Source organism: Giraffa tippelskirchi, chromosome 11 (assembly GCF_054371585.1).
Source record: "Giraffa tippelskirchi isolate mGirTip1 chromosome 11, T2T-mGirTip1v1.2.pri, whole genome shotgun sequence".
NCBI lineage: Eukaryota > Metazoa > Chordata > Mammalia > Artiodactyla > Giraffidae > Giraffa > Giraffa tippelskirchi.
Window position 1 is genome coordinate 14,623,494 of NC_137285.1, and position 18,214 is coordinate 14,641,707.

Below are 18,214 nucleotides of genomic sequence, written 5' to 3' on the forward strand. Positions count from 1 at the left end.
TGCCAAGGGGGTGGTGGAGGGCTGGAGTGGGAGGTTGGGGTTAGCAGGTGTAAGCTTTTATACAGAGAAAGGATAAACAACAAGGTCCTACTGTATAGCACAGGGAACTATATTCAATAGCCTATGATAAAGCATAATGGAAAAGAAAATTTAAAAAATGAATGATTATATACTGAATCACTTTGCTGTACATCAGAAATTAATATAACATTATAAATCCACTACACTTCAATTAAAAAATATTAAAACTGAAAAAAAAAGGAAAAGTTTCAGACCACATTAATTGTCCATTCCTTAACCCATTAGACGTTTCCTTACGTCCCACATGTTAACCAGCACAAGAATCATTCTGGGATCTTGTTAAGATGCAGATCCTGACTCAGTAGGTCCAGGGTAGGGCGTACAATGCTGCATTTCTAAGAAGTTCCCAGGAGATGCCATTGGTCCCCAAACCTCACACTAACTAGCGAAGAATTACACTCCTGCTGTCTGCTATAGTAACCATGAAAGAATTACATTTCTGCTGTCTGCTACAATAGCCATGGGTTGTGTGTGACTATTTAAATTCATTCAGATCGGATACAATGAAACATTCTGCTCCCCACGTGCACTAAACTCACATCAAGGGCTTGACAGCCATGTGCGGCTAGTGGCTGCTGTACAGGACGACACAGATATAGAACATTTATGTGCTCTTAGAAAAGCTTATTGGGCAGTGCAGGGCTGTCTCACTCAACATTCTTTCTTTTTCTATTCAAAAAAATTGAAGTATAGTGGATGTACAGTATTATATAAGTTACAGGTGTACGATATAGTGACTCACAATTTTTAAAGGTTATACTCCATTTATGGGCTTTCCTGGTGGCTAGTGGTAAAGAATCGACCTGCCAATTCAAGATACATGGGTTCACCCCCTGGGTAGGGAAGATTCTCTGGAGAAGGAAATGGCAACCCACTCCAGTATTCTTGCTTGGGAAAGCCCATGGACACAGGAGCCTGATGGGCTAGTCTACGGGGTCGAAAAAGAGTTGGACACCAGTTGGTGACTAAACAACAACAACTCCATTTATAGTTATTATAAAATATTGACTACATTCTCTGTGTTATACAATATAACATTGCAGTTTATTTTACACATAACAGCTTGTACCTTTTAGTCCCCTACCCCTATTTACCCCTTCCCCTTCCCTCTCTCCACTGGTAACCACTACAACATTCATTTTCAATAAAGTTATCGTCTTTAGACATTTCAAGGGTCTTTCACATTTCACACTTCAAATAAACATGAAAAATGTTCAGACACAGTCTGAAAAGAGATTGAATTTCTTATGAAGTTGTTGCAAAGAAGGAGAAAAAATGTCACTGGAACTCAAACCTCCGCATCGGAGGCTCAGGAGCTTCGAAATTAAAAAAAAAAAAACGGTTTCCCAGTTTTCCTCTAAAAGTGGTAAGTTCTGTTCTTAGATAAGGCAAAAAGCAAAGCAAACCAAAAAAACTCCAAGACCAACAAAACAAAACAAACCCCCAAACAATAAAAGACTTCCATAAAACCCTCAAATCAAAATCCCAAACACAAAAACTCAACACCCAAATCTGAGTGCAAAAGACAAAAAAAGAAATTGTGCATTCTGGCAGCAGGGTTTCTAAGCTGGATGTTCTTCAAAGTTTTTGCTCCAGCATCAGGAAAGTTCTAAATATACGTAAGTGTATTTTCTGCCCTAAAATAGTCTCACATTGAGTCACATCTCCAAATAAGTCCTGTAACATATCAGGGGGTGGCTGTGCTGTTAGTGTGGGAGGGAGGGTTGATGGTTGTGGGGTAAAAATATCAGCACATGTATTTGTATGAGGTTTGAGGCTTTTCCAAATGTGTTCCTCTTTGTTATCATCCTTTGATCCCTGCACCAGCTCCCAGAAATGGTCGGGGCAGAGATAGTTTCTCCCTATTTGGAAGGTGAGAAAGACGGAGAAGCCCAGAGGGGTCAAGTAACAAGCTCAAGGTTACTCAGTGTGTTAATGGCATGGCCTGCGTTAGAACTCGGGTCTCCTTGAGACCGGGGCGTGGCCTTCGATGCTTCAGCATTGGGCATGCGCACATACATACTCGTCTCCATGCGCGTGAGTGCTTACACCATTCACGCGCGTACATGAACGCCGGGCAAACACGATCACACAGGTGCATCCTGCACGTGCACACGTGCATGTGAGCACACACACACACACACACACACACATACATGCACGCATGTGCACATACAGATGCTCTACCTGCGCTGGCTGTCACGAACTGCAGCCAGACCGTGGACTTCTGTGTCACCACGGGAGAGGGGAGGCCCTTTACGGGGAAAGAAACGCAAGGGTTCCGGGTACCTAGAGGGGAGAATGGATGGTGCCCTATCTCTCCCTGGAGGAGGGGTGAGGGGGACCTGCTGAAGGCCATCAGGATGGGGTGGGGAGGAGAGAGGCAGAGAGGGTGAGGAATAAGATGCTGGTCTTAAAAACAGAAGGAGGGCTGACCACCAGAGACTCAGCTGTCCCCTGGGTATGGGATGTAGGCAAGTTTGGCAAAGAAAACCAAGAGGGATGTTCTGCAGGATGCAGCCTCTGAACGCTAGTCAGGGGATTCCCTGGCAGTCCAGTGGTTAAGACTTCACCTTCCAGTGCAGGGGTGCAGGTTTGATTCTTGGTCAGGGAGCTAAGATCTCACATGCCTTTTGGCCAAAAAACCAAAACATAAAACAGAAGCAGTACTGTAGCAAATCCTATAAAGACTTTAAAAGTGGTCCACATTAAAAAAAAAAAAAAAGCAAATATAATGCCAGCCAGTGATGACATCCAATGCTCAGCTTAAGACCTACTCCATGGTGGAGGCAACATCATGTGTGATGCTCTTGAAGAAAGGCAGCTTAGTCTCACAGGTTGCATATTCTCTGCTTTGGGGGGATTTAAGGGCTTTTCAAGGGTAATTTTGGTTAGGAGTGTTTGCCACCTTATGAAATATCTTTAGAACCCACCCCCATGTTAGGTGCAGTGTTACCAGTAACATCTTTTGGCCTCAGACATATTTTTTTGCCTTAGAGGTATCTTGTTTGAAGTAAGCCTCCACCTTAGTGGATGCAACTCTGCCCTGAACATCGGATGGCAAAGTTCTAGGGAAAGAAGCTCACTGATTCTGAATGTAAGTTTCCAAAGGGTAGAGTAATAACTATATTTACATGGAGTTCAACTTCTCATGGGGCTTTTCTGATGGCTCAAGCAGTAAAGCATCTGCCTGCAATGCAGGAGACATGGGTTCCATCCCTGGGTCAGGAAGATCCCCTGGAGAAGGAAATGGCAATCCACCCCAGATTCTTGCCTAGTGAATCCCTTGGACAGAGGAACCTGGCGGGCTACAGTCCATTGGGTGGCAAAGAGTTGGGCATGACTGAGCACACATGCACAGCTTCTCATAGGATGCCGGCATCTATTTTTTACCTTGATTCTTACAAATTAGAAAAGTTCACACAGGTAGAATAAACCCAATTTGATGGAAAAAGAAACTGAGGCACAGGGCTGTAAAGTGACTAAAGACAAGAATGTCCACCTCAGTGGACCACAGACACCCACTGGCTAAAATCAGTCACAGATGGACTTCAGGTCACAAAAGTATCCAGAACTCAGAGGTGAACCCCAGATGCCAAGAGACAGCTTTCAGTTTCCCCCCCAAGAGTGTCACAGGACACTGGCAGGTCGTTTACTTACTTCCTTTCCTCGTGCACTGAGTTAGGGTTCCTCATTTCCATCAAAGCGCAGCCAAATTTCTGGAGGTCGAAAGAGACAAGCAGGATGTGAAGCAGGTATGATTACATCAGGAATGGGTTTGGGCAGAGGGTCTGGGGCTCCTGACTGGCAAAAGAGGAGCCTGATACCTGGGGGCCAGGATATCAGGGGCTCGGGCCAGGCAGCAGTGGTGTGAGTGGAAGAGGACTATTTATAAAGGGCTACAAGTGTGGATGCTCCCCCCACCCCAACCTCAGCACACAAATTCCCTTTGTGGTGGTTTTCTACAAAATATTGTCCCTGCTTCTCTCATCTGGAGCAGGGGACACCAAGCTCTTGACTGGAGCATCCATTGCAAAGAAGTAGTGAGCTCAGGTGACAACATTTTCAGGAGGGCTTGGCTGGTCAGCGGACACTAACAGACTGAGGACTTGGAGTTGTCCAGTCTTGGCACAATCTGGACCCAAATTGAGGTCACTGGCTTTGAGATTCTGGGAGGATTTGCTACTGAAGAGCAGGTGTCACTGCTGCCCCTCTTCTCTGCAGGTGGAAACAGGTGCCAGAACAGGTAATAGGAGCTCATCTCACCTCCCCATTCTCAGGGGGGTCTCCATTGCCAAAGGTGCTGGTAACCACCAGGACCAGAGTTTCATGTTCCAGGTGTACAATGTCATATTCTTCCATGGACATCACCTAGGTGGGAGAACGAGAGGGGAGAAGAAGGGAGAAGGTGATGAGGAGAGAGAAGGGAGTAGGAGAGAAAAAGTGATGGGGGAAGAGAAGAGAAGAGAGGAAGAAGAGGAGTTATCTTGAGCCATCTCCTTAGGACAGAGATCCAAAGGTCCTGGGTGCCACTGTTTCAGTGGGCTCAAGTGGGTAGAACTAAAAGCTTGTTGGTAGTAGGGGTTGCCTTTGGCCTGAAGGACTGCAGAGAGTCTGGGGCAATGTGTTGGCTGCCAGTAGAGACAGATCGTGGTTGAGACTCCTGGGGTTCTTACAGCCAAAGGATGCTGGCGTCTCCTTGATCACATGTAGGCTGGGAACGACCCAGCTGGATCTGACCAACTGTGTGCTCAGGTTCCTTCCTAATCCTCCATCCAGCAGTGTGGAGGACTTGGGCCAAACACGTCAGTGTGCTAAGTCGCTTCAACTCTATAACTGTTTACAGCCCTATGGACTGTAGCCCATCAGGCTTCTCTAACCAAGGGATTCTCCAGGCAAGAATAGTGGAGTAGGTTACCATACCCTCCTCCAGGGGATCTTCCGACCCAAGGATCAAACCTGTGTCTCTTAAGTTCCGCACTGGCAGGCAGGTTTTTTACCATGAGCACCACATGGGAAGCCCACCTTAAAGATTGCTTTGCCCTATCTCATAGAATTCCTTGGGTATCATTTCTCAAAGTAGGTCCTAGGAAAACACTGTCTCCTTAGATGCGCTTTAAAAATAAGTGAGCCATAACCAAACATCTTTGGGAAACATTTATATTCTCTCCTCTCCTCTTTCGGAGATGGTAACACACATGTGCAGAGTAAAGGCTCTGAGAATTCCTGCAGCAAAGAAACCCACTGAATTGTATTAAATGTGGGACTTCACAAACTGACTTCCAGATTTTCCAGAAACTTTCTAACATTTTGGTCTAGAACTAGGGGTTATGATTCCTGAACTCCTGGAGAGTTCACAGGGAGAGAAGCATCATTGTCCCTTGAAATACATGCAGGTGGGCTGACAAGCATCTTCAGATGTGCTGTTACCCACCCTCAAAGGGTTCTTCTCTGCTGACTTCCTCTGTCTCCTCCCCAACTTCACCAGTAGGGCCCAGAGAGCATTGGAACTGCCTGCTACCCACCTTGGCATCAAAGGCGTGTTTGAAGATCTCACACAGGGTTTTGGCATAAGCCTGAGACTTGCCCGTCTCTGTGGCATAAAGGATGGTAGCCTTGACCCTCTTGGCCATAGCCTGCCCCATCAGTTTGGCGGAGAACTTGACGGCTCTGTGGGGGAAGAGGGTGGAGAGAAAGATGGGAAATGTAGAAGGGAGGGGGATGTCAGGCTGGGACTTGGGGGCAAGAACCATGATCCATGAGATACAACAGGAGGGGGAACATACTCTCCTCATCTCTGATGACGTCAGGGATACTCAAAGTGTGAGTTGAGGCACCTTATTGATCCCTTTCTTAAGTCCCTCCAGAGCAACTAGTCATGAGCTAACATGGTTCGTGAGCTTTGTTAGTTTGTTATTTGAAGGATAGATCCCAGCCGTGAGAACCTTGGTTTGCCAAGCATTGCCCCAAAAGATGATCATTCATTCATTCATTCATTTGGTCATTCATCATGTGTTTTGTTGAGGCCTAGCTATGTGCCAGGCATTGTTACAGGAATGGAAAAGCAGAGAAATGGCTGTCATGGGGCTTCCATTCTTATGTGTGTGTGTGTGTGACAGAGACAGACAGAGAAAATGAATCACTAATAAATGAACAGGCATTGAGCTTGAGGGGATTTTAGAGGTTTATAACTCCACAAAAGAAGGACCAGGTCTGGTTTAGTCAGCCATGCACATCCAGGGTTTTGCAGAGGGTGATTCTTAACAGGCACTAAATATCTATCAAGAGCAGGAATGGGTTTTAAACCTGCTGCTACCACCAAAGCCCTGGGGAGCTTAAATGTCAAGTTAAATGGAGAATCCAGAAAGTGTTTCTTCCTTCCCATCTATGATGGTGTGGGCTTGGCAGGTGGGCCAGAGGCTCAGGAATGCCTGGGTTCACCTTCCAAGAAAGCATCCCTGTTCTAAGTAGGAATCTCTTTGAGTAGATAAATTGCTAATTACCCCCACCTGGGGATTATTGGTTGTAAATTCATCATTTTTTAGACTCAGGGAAACCACCCACGCTGCCTGAGAGTTCAGGGGGAGAAACAGAAAAGAATAAAAGGCACCTGGAGGATTCCCTTTGAATGATCCGAGCAGAAAAAAGCATCTATAATTAACTCCCATTGTTTGTACCTCAAACTTAATAGTGCAATTAATGCTTTAGATTTTTCCCTCCCTCCTTCCCTCAGAGACAGGTTGAACTGAACTGAAGCCAAAGGCTGCTATGCCTGAGAACTGGTGATGCTGTCGTTAGGGAAGGGATGGCTGCTAATGTGGTCCAGCTTGGCTGGAAGATAAGATCATGGCATCTGGTCCTATCACTTCATGGGAAATAGATAGGGACACAGTAGAAACAGTGTCAGACTTTATTTTTTTGGGCTCCAAACCACTGCAGATGGTGACTGTAGCCATGAAATTAAAAGACGCTTACTCCTTGGAAGGAAAGTTGTGACCAACCTAGATAGCATATTAAAAAGCAGAGACATTACTTTGTAACAAAGGTCCGTCTAGTCAAGGCTATGGTTTTTCCAGTAGTCATGTATGGATGTGAGAGTTGGACTATAAAGAAAGCTGAGCACTGAAGAAGATGCTTTTGAACTGTGGTGTTGGAGAAGACTCTTGAGAGTCCCTTGGACAGTAAGGAGATCCATCCAGTCCACCCTAAAGGAGATCAGTGCTGGGTGTTCATTGGAAGGACTGATGTTGAAGCTGAAACTCCAATACTTTGGCCACCTCATGCGAAGAGTTGAGTCATTGGAAAAGACCCTGATGCTGGGAAAGATTGAGGGCAGGAGGAAAAGGGGACGACAGAGGATGAGATGGCTAGATGGCATCACCAACTCGATGGACATGGGTTTGGGTGGACTCCGGGAGTTGGTGATGGACAGGGAGGCCTGGTGTGCTGCGGTTCATGGGGTTGCAGAGTCGGACACGACTGAGCAACTGAACTGAACTGAGGAGAGAGGGGAGGGAGAGAAGGGGAGATCCTGTGGATCAAATGGGTGGGGCCAGGACCTAGGTTTCAGTCCCTGCAGGATCTACCAGTCACCTGTAGAGAGCAGAGAGTTCTAGAACCGAGGGGCTGAGGAAAGTGAGTGAGTAGCTCCGTGCACACTAGCTCCTCTGCCAAAAAGTGAGCTTCAAATAAGGGGTCTGTGAGGAGTGGATCAGGGAGTTCTCTGTCTTTAGACAGAAGGCAGGCATCCCCATTAAACCATCTCAGTCGGCCCCACCCCACTTGTCCCCTGGCTGACCACAAGTTCTTCAGGACAATAGCTCTTCAGTAGCCTTGGTCCCTAACCCTCTCCCCTCCCTCCTTTTCTCAGTAAAATCTTATTCATTTCATTCATTAACTCAATTGGCATCTCCTGAAGGAAGCCCCTTTTGACCTCTCAGACTCGGTGACGTCTATGTTAGGCTTCCATGAATCCTTCCTCGATGGTAGCTGTGAGCTTCATGCGGGCAGGATCACATTATCAGGCTTGTCATGGCATCTCCGGGGCCCAGCACAGTGTCTGGCACTGAGTATCCATTTTTTGTTGGCCAGATGAGTGAATTGAATGAACGAGATGAGATTCAGCCCTGACGAGTGTCCACTCTAGGCAGTGGTGTGCTGGAGCCAGCTCATCCCAGCTCCTCCTGACTCTGGCTTCAGTGACTTCCTGTTGGGAGCTTGAAGCTGGCCATAGTGGGAATATTTACACTATGGAAACTGGCAAATGTTACAAGTCTATTAATGTTATTATTACTATGGCCACCATTATTATTAGGAGAGCTGGTTTATCAACACAACACTGCCTCCAGGACAAGAATTTGGGAACCTGGGGGTAGGAAGAGAGGTTGGGAAGGAGAAGGGTCATGGCAATGTCCACATCCCAGACTCTGCGGCAAAGGAGGGACATGGATGTTGGAGAAAATGGAGAAGTCACATCACACAAGAGATCAGAGGCACAGCATCCTCCCAGCCTTCTTTTCTGGGGCTTTCTGAATTTGGGGACACATACATTCCGCATCCCCACCCCGCTTTAGGAGACTTACTCTGCCAGCTTCTTGAAGCCGATGGCTCGCCGCTTTGTGGGGGTCCCGTTGGTGCCTTTCCAGACATGGGTGTTCCAAGGGTCAGGCTGGGGAAAGAGGACCATGGTCACCACAGTGAGGGAGCCTGGTTCCTCTTGGGAGATACCCAGGATCCCTGGGGGCTTATGGCTCCCTGGCCACGCCCAACCCTTAGCCCTCGAAGGGAGTGAGTCTGCTGGTGGTGACCCCAGGGGACCTGGGAGACTGGCTGGCCCAGCCTCCTTGCACTGTCCTGCTAGACCTTCCCACTCAGACCCTCTCCGACTCATGACCCCTGACTACTTGTTTCAGTTCCATTTGTCTTTCAGCTCGAGCTGTATTGTCCAACCTGAAGACTGCACTTGAGGGTCTGAAATGCAAGTTTGAGCTGAGGTGTGCTCTAAGCCAGCAGACCCCAACCTTTTGGGCACCAGGCACCAGTTTTGTAGAAGACAATTTTCTCACAGACCCGGGTGGGCAGGGGATGGTTTGGGGATGATTCAAGTGCATTCCATTTATTGCACACTTTATTTCTATTATTATTACATCAGCTCCACTTCAGCTCATCGGGCATTAGATCCTGGAGTTTGGGGACCCCTGCTCTAGTTGTAACACGCACACTGGCTACTGAAGATTTAAGACCAAAGAGGTGGAGAGGGGCAGGACCTGGTATTCAAAGGAGGGTGTGAGCCGGTAGTTGAGCATCTCCTGGTGGAAGACGGGGGTGATGCTGCCGGACATGGGGGGCACGATCCACACCCAGTCAGCGGGGCAGCCCCCCCGGCAGCGGTATTCGTTCTCCATGTGCTTAATGAAGGACTCGGTGGCGGAGTGGTGGTCAACGATGGTCACCTTGTCACTCTGTGGGAGGAGAGATCACTGGGGAGTCAGGAGGAAAGACAAGCTGGGCTATTTGGGGGCTCCCTCACCCCCAGAGCAGTGTTTCCTAAAGGGTGGTCCTGGGGATGATTCTAGACAGTGTAAAGTGATTCTCCGCATTATTTTTTTTCAATCCTGATCATATCCAGGGAAAAGACTCTGTGCTGTGCTTAGTTTCTCAGTTGTGTCTGACTCCTTGGACTCCAAGCAGATCCAACCAGTCCATCCTAAGGGAGATCAGTCTTGGGTGTTCATTGGAAGGACTGATGTTGAAGCTGCAACTCCAATACTTTGGCCACCTCATGCGAAGTGTTGACTCATTGGAAAAGACCCTGATGCTGGGAAGGATTGGGGGCAGGAGAAGAAGGGGACGACAGAGGATGAGATGGCTGGATGGCATCGCTGACTCGATGGACATGAGTTTGGGTAAACTCCGGGAGTTGGTGATGGACAGGGAGGCCTGGCATGCTGCAATTCATGGAGTTGCAAAGAGTTGGACACGACTGAGCAACTGAACTGAACTGTGTCTGACTCTCTGCGAACCCATGGACTGCAGCCCAGCAGGCTCCTCTGTCCAATGGGGATTCTCCAGGCAAGAAGACTAGAGTGGGTTGCCATGCCCTCCACCAGGGGATCTTCCCAACCCAGGGATCGACCCCAGGTCTCTCTCACTGCAGGTGGATTCTTTACTGTCTGAGCCACTGGGGAAGCCCAGAAAGACTCTATTGGATGCTAATTCATTTTTAACATTTCTCTTGCCAATATTCCTCTCTCCTTTTTTTTTTTTTAAACGAGAGAGGAAACTCAGGCAACGAGAATCTGACAACTTTGTGCTATTTCCCTTGTGTGTATTTGTTTATATATTTATTTAAATTTACCATTCTCTTCTGTTTATGGCAAATGATACTGGTTCTCCATTTATGAAGGTGACACAAAATCCTTTTTTTAAAATTGGAGTATAATTACTTTACAATGTTGTGTTAGTTTCTGCTGTACAACAAAGTGAATCAGCCGTATGTATACATACAGCCCCTCTTTCTTGAGCCTCCCTCCCTCCCCATTCCTCCCCTCTAGGTCATCACAGAGCACCAAGCTCCCTGTGCTTGACAGCAGGTTCCCACTAGCTACCCGTTTTACACACAGTATATATGTCATCTCACATCTCTGCTGTCTCTGGCTCGCCAACCTTCATACCAGTCCACCAGACCACCAGACCATCCTCCTTCATTTTCAACAGCTCCCCAAACTTCACTCCTCTATGGTCAAGAGTGAAGGGAGGGGGCTTCTTGCCCCTTCAACCCCATCTCAACTGGTTTCTCCCCTGAGATATACATTTCCCAGTTTTCCCAGTCTCCCTGTTCCTGACGTGGGGACCTGTGGTTCATATTCAGGTCTTTATATGACTTGGTATGCTCATTCTCCTGCCTGTGGGTTCCTCCCACGTACATCTATGAGGGTCTAGCTCTGCAGACTGTCACGTCTAGAAGACAGAGCTGGTCTCTACTACAGGAAGTGACCTCTATTCTATGGGTCTCCTGCTTTGCCCAGGAGAATCCCAGCTTATGCCCATGTGCTGTCACAGTTATTAGTGGTGTCCCCACTTTGCTCTCTGAAGTGTCATGGTTTAGTAGATAATCTTTTATTGGCTGTGCTGCATGGCATGCAGGATCTTAGTTTCTTGACCAGGGATCGAACCCGGGCCCCCTGCAGTGGAAGCTCAGAGTCCTAACCACTGGACCACCAGGGAATTCCCTAGCTGATAATTTTTAAAACCATCATACTATATATATTGAGCTTCCCTGGTGACTCAGTGGCAAAGAATCTGCCTGCCAATGCAGGAGATGCAGGTTTGACCCCTGGGTCAGGAAGATCCCCTGGAGAATAAAATGACAACCCACTCCAGTATTCTTGCCTGGAGAATCCCATGGGCAAAGGAGCCTGGTGGGCTATAGTCCATGAGGTTTCAAACAGTCAGACATGACTTAGCAACTCAACTACACATATTTTAGCATTTACCATGGAGCCACATGCATTGGGGGGCCTATATGCCTCTGATCATGACGATGAATATTTGTCTCTGCTATGTGAAAGTCTGAGTGTCTAAGAGGTCAAGACACAGAGGATGTTTACCATTTCAATTCTAAAAAAATCGAGCAACAAGTCATAAACCCTCTATCTTTTTGTCTCTCCCTCAAATGGTCCCCCCTCCCCTAAGATCCATGATGGAGAGTCAGGCATATATGATGGGAGGGACACCTTGCTTATGAGCAGAGCCCTGCAAACAAGGTTCCTGGGATCTGGGCTCTTGATCTTCTGCCCTAAGACTCTGAAAGGTTTTAGTTCCCCCTTTGTGGCTTGGCAGCCAGGAGGCGTGCCCTGGTGCTACCTGGAAGCTGTACAGAACCGCAATATTGATCTCCACCAGTGCCTGGTCCTTCCACAGAGAGGATGTCTTCCTCATGTCCAAGTTCATCTTCTTGGCCACATCCTGAAAGGGGAAGGAAACACAGACTTACAGACCGGGCTACCTCTGGGTTTCAGACTAAAGAGGGACTGGGCTAGCATCACCAATAAAATTCTTCATTAATTAATCAACTCATATGCAGACTAATTCACTCAATTTTTTTTTTTTATTGAGGACATACTGGTAGCAAGAAACTAGAGGGACTTGACTGGCCCTTTGGTTACTGAGCTTACCTTCTAGAGGTGGGGAGAGACAGAAAATAATACTGTAATGAGTGTTAATTCCTAGGAAGAAAATAAGGCAAGGAACTAGGAGAAAGAGGGATATAGGGGCAGGATGAATTGAACCAGGATAGTCACTGAAGGCGGAGAAGGCAATGGCACCCCACTCCAGTACTCTTGCCTGGAAAATCCCATGGACGGAGGAGCTGGGTAGGCTACAGCCCATGGGGTTGCTAAGAGTTGGACACGACTGAGCGACTTCACTTTCACTTTTCCCTTTCACGCATTGGAGAAGGAAATGGCAACCCACTCCAGTATTCTTGCCTGGAGAATCCCAGGGACGGCAGAGCCTGGTGGGCTGCCATCTATGGGGTCGCACAGAGTCGGACACAATTGAAGCGACTTAGCAGCAGTAGCAGTAGCAGTCACTGAAGGACCACTGCAAAGGTGGCATACACATGAGATCCAAATGATGAGAAGAAGCAAGACATTTGAAAATCTTGGGAGGAAATGTTCTAGGCAGAAAGAACAGTATGTGCAAAGACCCTGGGGTGGGATCAGGCTGGGTGTTGAGATACAGAAAGAAGATCAATGTATTTGAATGGTAGGGAGTCAGGGGGACGCAGGACTCTGATGAAAAAGAGAGACACAGGACTGGATTATGCAGGGTGTGTGAAGGGGTCGGGATTTTATTTCAAATATGATGAGGAGGGTCTTTGGAGGGCTTTAAGGAGCCATTTGGGTCTGGGAGTGATAGCAGTTGCTTCCTTTTTTTTTTTAATTTTTTTTCTTTCTTATCATCACTGCTTTCTATTGGGAAAAGCTCTCCACCCATTCCATTTCATCTCCGGAGCAGCCGCTACTTGGAATCTAGATCATGAATATTTGAGTTTATGGAGACACCTGTCGACTCCATTTGACAGATGAGGAAACTGAGGTTCAGATTGCTGCACAGACTTGCTCGCAGCCTGCAGAGCCAGTTGGCCTCAGAGCTGGAGCCCAGGGAGTTGAGTAACACCCAAGACCTAGGAGTGGTTCCCCAGCCAGCCGACTCCTTTGGCAAAACTGCTTGGCAAAAACAACCCCTGACATTTAAGTTACGGCCCCAGCTCCAGTAGAAGCTGATGTCAGAAGCAGGGAAGACCCAATAGCAAATCCATTAATTAGAGCCTGGCTTCTCACTTCCTCTGTCAATTCTAGTCATTTGTGGGAACCTAGGTCTCATTATGGGGCTAGAATGTGACAATTTCTCAAGTTTGAGTAAATTGCTTTGCAGGCCCAGCTGTCAACATTTGTACATAATGGCAGTTAGAGTCGGAAGGCTGGGGCGGGAGCGAGTCTCATATAAGTTACCCAGTGACTACTCTTTGCGATCGAAATGTGAACCCGAATCACGAAAGCAGACATTAATTTACTCTTTGGAGACTGGGGTGTAGGTTCTGTTTGGGGTTTTAGCGGTGACACAAATGCAAAGAGTAAGAAATTGGCTGCTTTACATAAATACCTATAAAACTTGAGTTATTTTATAAAAGAGAGTGTGTACAATAAGTCATGCTGCTATTGTTATTTCTACCACATTATTTTGGTTAAAACAATAGAAATTAGTTGCAGCGTCATCTAATGACTTCTTTTAAGTCACATGTATTAAGTCAAATACATGTGACTTAAAAAAATCCCCAAACATGACTTGAGCCACATGTCTGGAAATTGCCTAGAAATGTTTTTTCCTTTCCTGTCAGGAATTTGTATAGATCAAGTGTCAGAGGTATTGGTTTGATAACATTTATATGTTGCAATATAATTACTGCTGTAGGGTGAGTTAACACCTCTATCCAGTCACATAATTACCATTTCTTTTTTTGTGGTGAGATTAAGATCTAGTTTCTCTGCAACTTTGAAATTCATAACACAGTATCATTATTGACTATAATAACTAAGCTGTGCATTAGATCTCCAGGACTTATCTGCAAGTTGCAAGATACACATCAACAAACGTCTTTCCCAGTTCTCCTGCCACCTCCCCCTGCCAACCACCCTCCCCGCCCCCCGCCCCACAGCCCCTGGTAACCACCACTCTCCTCTCTGTTTTACGGAGTTTGGCTTTCTTTAGATTCCATATAGAAGTGAGATCACCCAGGATCTGTCTTTTTATGTCTGATTTATGTCACTTAGCATAATGCCCTCAAGGTCCACCCAGGTGAATGTCCATGGATTTTTAACACTATAAACCTAATGCTTGACTCTGAGTTCAAATTTTGCTCTGTGCTTTGTTTACTGTGTGACACAGGCTCAGGGCTTAACTTCTCTGTTTCTCAGTGTTTTCTTTTGAAATAAGGCCAACCACAGCAGACTGTTGTTAGAAACAGCATTTGCTGACAAAACCGCAGCGATGCTGACACATTCAGCAAAGCGGAGCTCCAGGGAGCAGTCCGCCCCAGCAATGTTCAGGAGACGAAGATGACTCAGCCTGGGGTGGGGGTAGCAGGGGAACGGGGGGTGGGGAGTCAGACCCTCCACTGAGAAATGCACATGGTGGGAAAAATCACTGCCAACCCTCCCTCCTTGTTTTTTCAGAAAAGAGACCCAAAATGCCCCAAGTTCATGCCCCTTCCCAAAGCTTCTAACCGGGTTTGACCTTGACAGGCAGGGCAGTAGAATGGTTATGAACTTGGATCATAATACCAGCCTGGGTTCACACCCCAGCTCTGCCACTCTCTAGCTGTATGACTCTGAACTTGTCATGTTAATCTGCCAAAAGGCCTCAGTTTCCTCATCTGTGAAAGGGGGATTTTCACACCCAGAGGATGTGATGAAGATCAGATGAGCATACAATAATCTGCAAAGCGCTTGGAGTGGCACTCAGCATATAGCACGCGTACCCTTAATGCCACGGAAGCCTTCGGAAAGGCCAGGGGCTTCCTTACAGCTGCAGGTTCTGTGTTAACCTCTTCTAGTTTCTGAGCCCCAGAGCTCACCTGTGGGGAAGGACCACTGAGCCCATGCCCTCTACCCCGTGCATGCCCTGTCAGGATGGCCTAGGAGGGGCTTCACCTCCAGGATGTTGTATCGGGAGCTGTCACAGTAGTCACGGACGCCAATCTCTGTGCCCATGTACCAGCCGCTGAAGGGACAGGCGCTGAACTCCAGGCCGCCGATCTCCAGGAGCATGTTGGACACAGCGGGGAGGCCGTACCACTTCAGTCCAAGGTCCTTGAACCACTCTAACCTGCGGAGAGCAACACAGCCCAGCTCGCCGTGGGATGTGGGGCGGGAGCCTCGGGGCAAGACACAAGGGCGGACTCTCCTTAGCCTGGGGATGCCGAAATGCCAGCGACTGACTAGGGCTTACTACTTTGGAGCCTGATTCCTGGGCTCGCGTCTGACCTGTGGAATCATGCCGCCATCCACATCAGAGGCCTGAGACTATGAACTTTCACATATTTCCCAGGTGATGTGCATAGACATCCAGGCCTGGGAACCACTGCCATGGGCCGCTCTTTATCCCCTAAACTCACCTGGAAGGTGAATTCGGGAGAAAGTGAGCATCGCTGAGTTCCTTTTTCTTTTTTAATTAACTTTTTGCTTTGTATTAGGGTATAGTCAATTAACAATGCTGTGATAATTTCAGGTGAAGAGTGAAGAGACTCAGCCATACATTTGCATGTATCCATTTTCCCCTAAACTCCCCTCCCATCCAGGCTGCCACATAACATTGAGCAGAGTTCCCTGTGCTACTCAGTAGGACGTTGTTGATTATCCATTTTACATATAGAGCCACTGAGTTCCTTCTGACCTCAGGGCCTTTGCATGGCAGTTCCTTCCTCCTCTTTTCCTTCTGTGCCTGTCCAGCTCTTATTCATACTTTCATTCTCAGCTAAAATGCTGCTTACTCTGGAAGCCTTCTCTGATGCCCGATCTGGGTTGGGTCAGGCAGCTTTATGCCTCTAGGTACTATAACATTAATTTTGCAACACTTGATTGGAATTAAGTGGTTTATTTTGGTAATCGATCTCCTGTTTGAGACTGAAAGCACCACGGAGGTGGGGACTAAATCAGTGACAAAGGCCTGCACAATGTATGACCCAGAGTGGAAATAATAAACAGTTTTAAATGACAAGTGAATGAATGAATGGAGGCCAAGTTTCACCATTGAAGCTGGTTGAGCTCCTAGATACCCAGCAGTGTCAGGAGCCTTAGGACACTTGCTCCATCTCCAGGACCTGGACCAGGGTGGGGCAAGTAAGGCACTGGCTGTGGGTGCAAAATTGAGGAGCACCAGCAAACCCAGTAATCAAGATCAAATATTCTAAATTAATACAGCGTCTCTAAAAAAAAAGTAAAAATTAACACAAAACCGCCATGCTGAGCAAAACATCAAAACTTTACATAAAGACAGGATCCCACTCTGCACTTGTACACTTTACCTCACTTGCTTCACCCTAATCTCAGCCCTGAAGTGGTCCTTGTTTGAGAATTTTGATACATTATGCATCATGGATTTAAAAAGCTGATCTTGACTTTTTTTTAAATTACATTAAAATACTATTTATGTTGATGATTGATTTTTTTTGGTGCTTCCTCCATCAGTTTTGCTCCTGAGGCCAGGTCTTAGTTCTTTTACTCTCAAAAATTGCAAATTCTATTTGTGTTGCTAGCCTCAGCCCTCATTGCCCCGTCTCAACTCCAAACTACTTTTGAACTTGAGCTGCATCAGGTCACACAGAGTTTTTAATGGTTCCCTCTATTTAAAATTTGCACCCATAACAATACAGGAAGCGCTTCTGCTCTTTTGCCCCTTGTGTGTGTGTGTGTGTGTTGGTTGCTTCAGTCATGTCTGACTCTTTGTGACCCCATGGACTATAGACCACCAGGCTACTCTGTCCATGATATTCTCCAGGCAGGAACACTGCAGTGGGTTGCCATTCCCTCCTCCAATTTCAGCCCTTAGGGTTGGAAAATGGATAGGTCCAGGTTGATAGCTTAAAAGGAGTGGGGTAAAGAGGGAAATTTTTAAAGAATTGAAGTACAGTCAATATATAAGTTACAGGTGTACAATATAGTGATTCACAATTTTTAAAGGTTATATTCCATTCATAGTTGTTGTAAAATACTGGCTATACTGGGGCTTCCCTGGTGGCTCAGACAGTAAAGAATCTGCCTGCAATGCGGGAGACCTGGGTTTGATTCCTGGGTTGGAAAGATCCACTGGAGGAGGGCATGGCAACCCACTCCAGTATTCTTGCCTGGAGAATCCCATGGACAGAGGAGCCTGGCAGGTTACAGTCCATGGGGTCTCAAAGAGTCGGACACGACTGAGTGGCTAAGCACACAGCACTGGCTATATTCCCTATGTTGTACAGTATATTCTTGTAGCTTATTTATTTTATCCATAATGGTTTGTACCTCTTTATCCCCTACCCCTCTATTGCCCCTCACCTCTTCCACCTCCCCACTGGGACCACTAGTTTATTCTCTCTATCTGTACGTCTCCTCTTTTTTGTTATATTCACTAGCTTGTTATATTTTTTAGGTTCTACACCTAAGTGATATCATACAGTATTTGTCTTTCTCTGTCTGACTTATAAGGAGGGGGATTTTGATTCAGAAAATATGATGGTCCCTAGGCTGGTAAAGGAGGAATTATTGATCTCAAGGGAACCTGCCTTGCCCTAGCCCCATGGAGAGGATAGGAACCAAGACCCCCTTTCAGCCTCTGTCTGGGCTGGAGAGACAGGAGGGGATTCCGGGGTTGGGCAGAGAGGGCACTGGGTAAACTACTCCCCCACCCTCCCCATCCCCACGCCAGGCCCTCTTACTTGGGGTGCCTGATGGGGACTTCCAGCACCAACTCTGGAGGGATCTGGAAGAGCTCAGGGTCATTGCCATTGGCCTGGAGCAGGAGCGGCAGGACATCAAAGCGGCCTCGTGGGGGTTTCCAGCCCTGCTGTATGCAGATCTGCAAGTAGAGC

The 18,214-nt window shown here is 47.1% G+C and overlaps 1 protein-coding gene across 4 annotated transcripts in view; it reads right to left on the minus strand.

Moving 5' to 3' along the window:
- NOS1 (nitric oxide synthase 1) overlaps positions 1 to 18,214 on the minus strand; it is a 194,045-nt gene that overhangs the window by 33,449 nt on the left and 142,382 nt on the right. For 3 of the 4 annotated variants that reach the window (XM_081539718.1, XM_081539719.1, XM_081539720.1), the window contains exons 9-17: positions 18,062 to 18,201; positions 15,297 to 15,471; positions 11,947 to 12,048; positions 9,348 to 9,542; positions 8,664 to 8,749; positions 5,607 to 5,751; positions 4,348 to 4,452; positions 3,742 to 3,800; positions 2,269 to 2,370 (exon numbers count right to left, since the gene is read on the minus strand). In XM_081539718.1, the coding sequence (XP_081395844.1) occupies positions 2,269 to 2,370; positions 3,742 to 3,800; positions 4,348 to 4,452; positions 5,607 to 5,751; positions 8,664 to 8,749; positions 9,348 to 9,542; positions 11,947 to 12,048; positions 15,297 to 15,471; positions 18,062 to 18,201 (1,109 nt within the window). The remainder of the gene's footprint in view (positions 1 to 2,268; positions 2,371 to 3,741; positions 3,801 to 4,347; positions 4,453 to 5,606; positions 5,752 to 8,663; positions 8,750 to 9,347; positions 9,543 to 11,946; positions 12,049 to 15,296; positions 15,472 to 18,061; positions 18,202 to 18,214) is intronic. The other variant, XM_081539721.1, reaches the window with a different exon arrangement.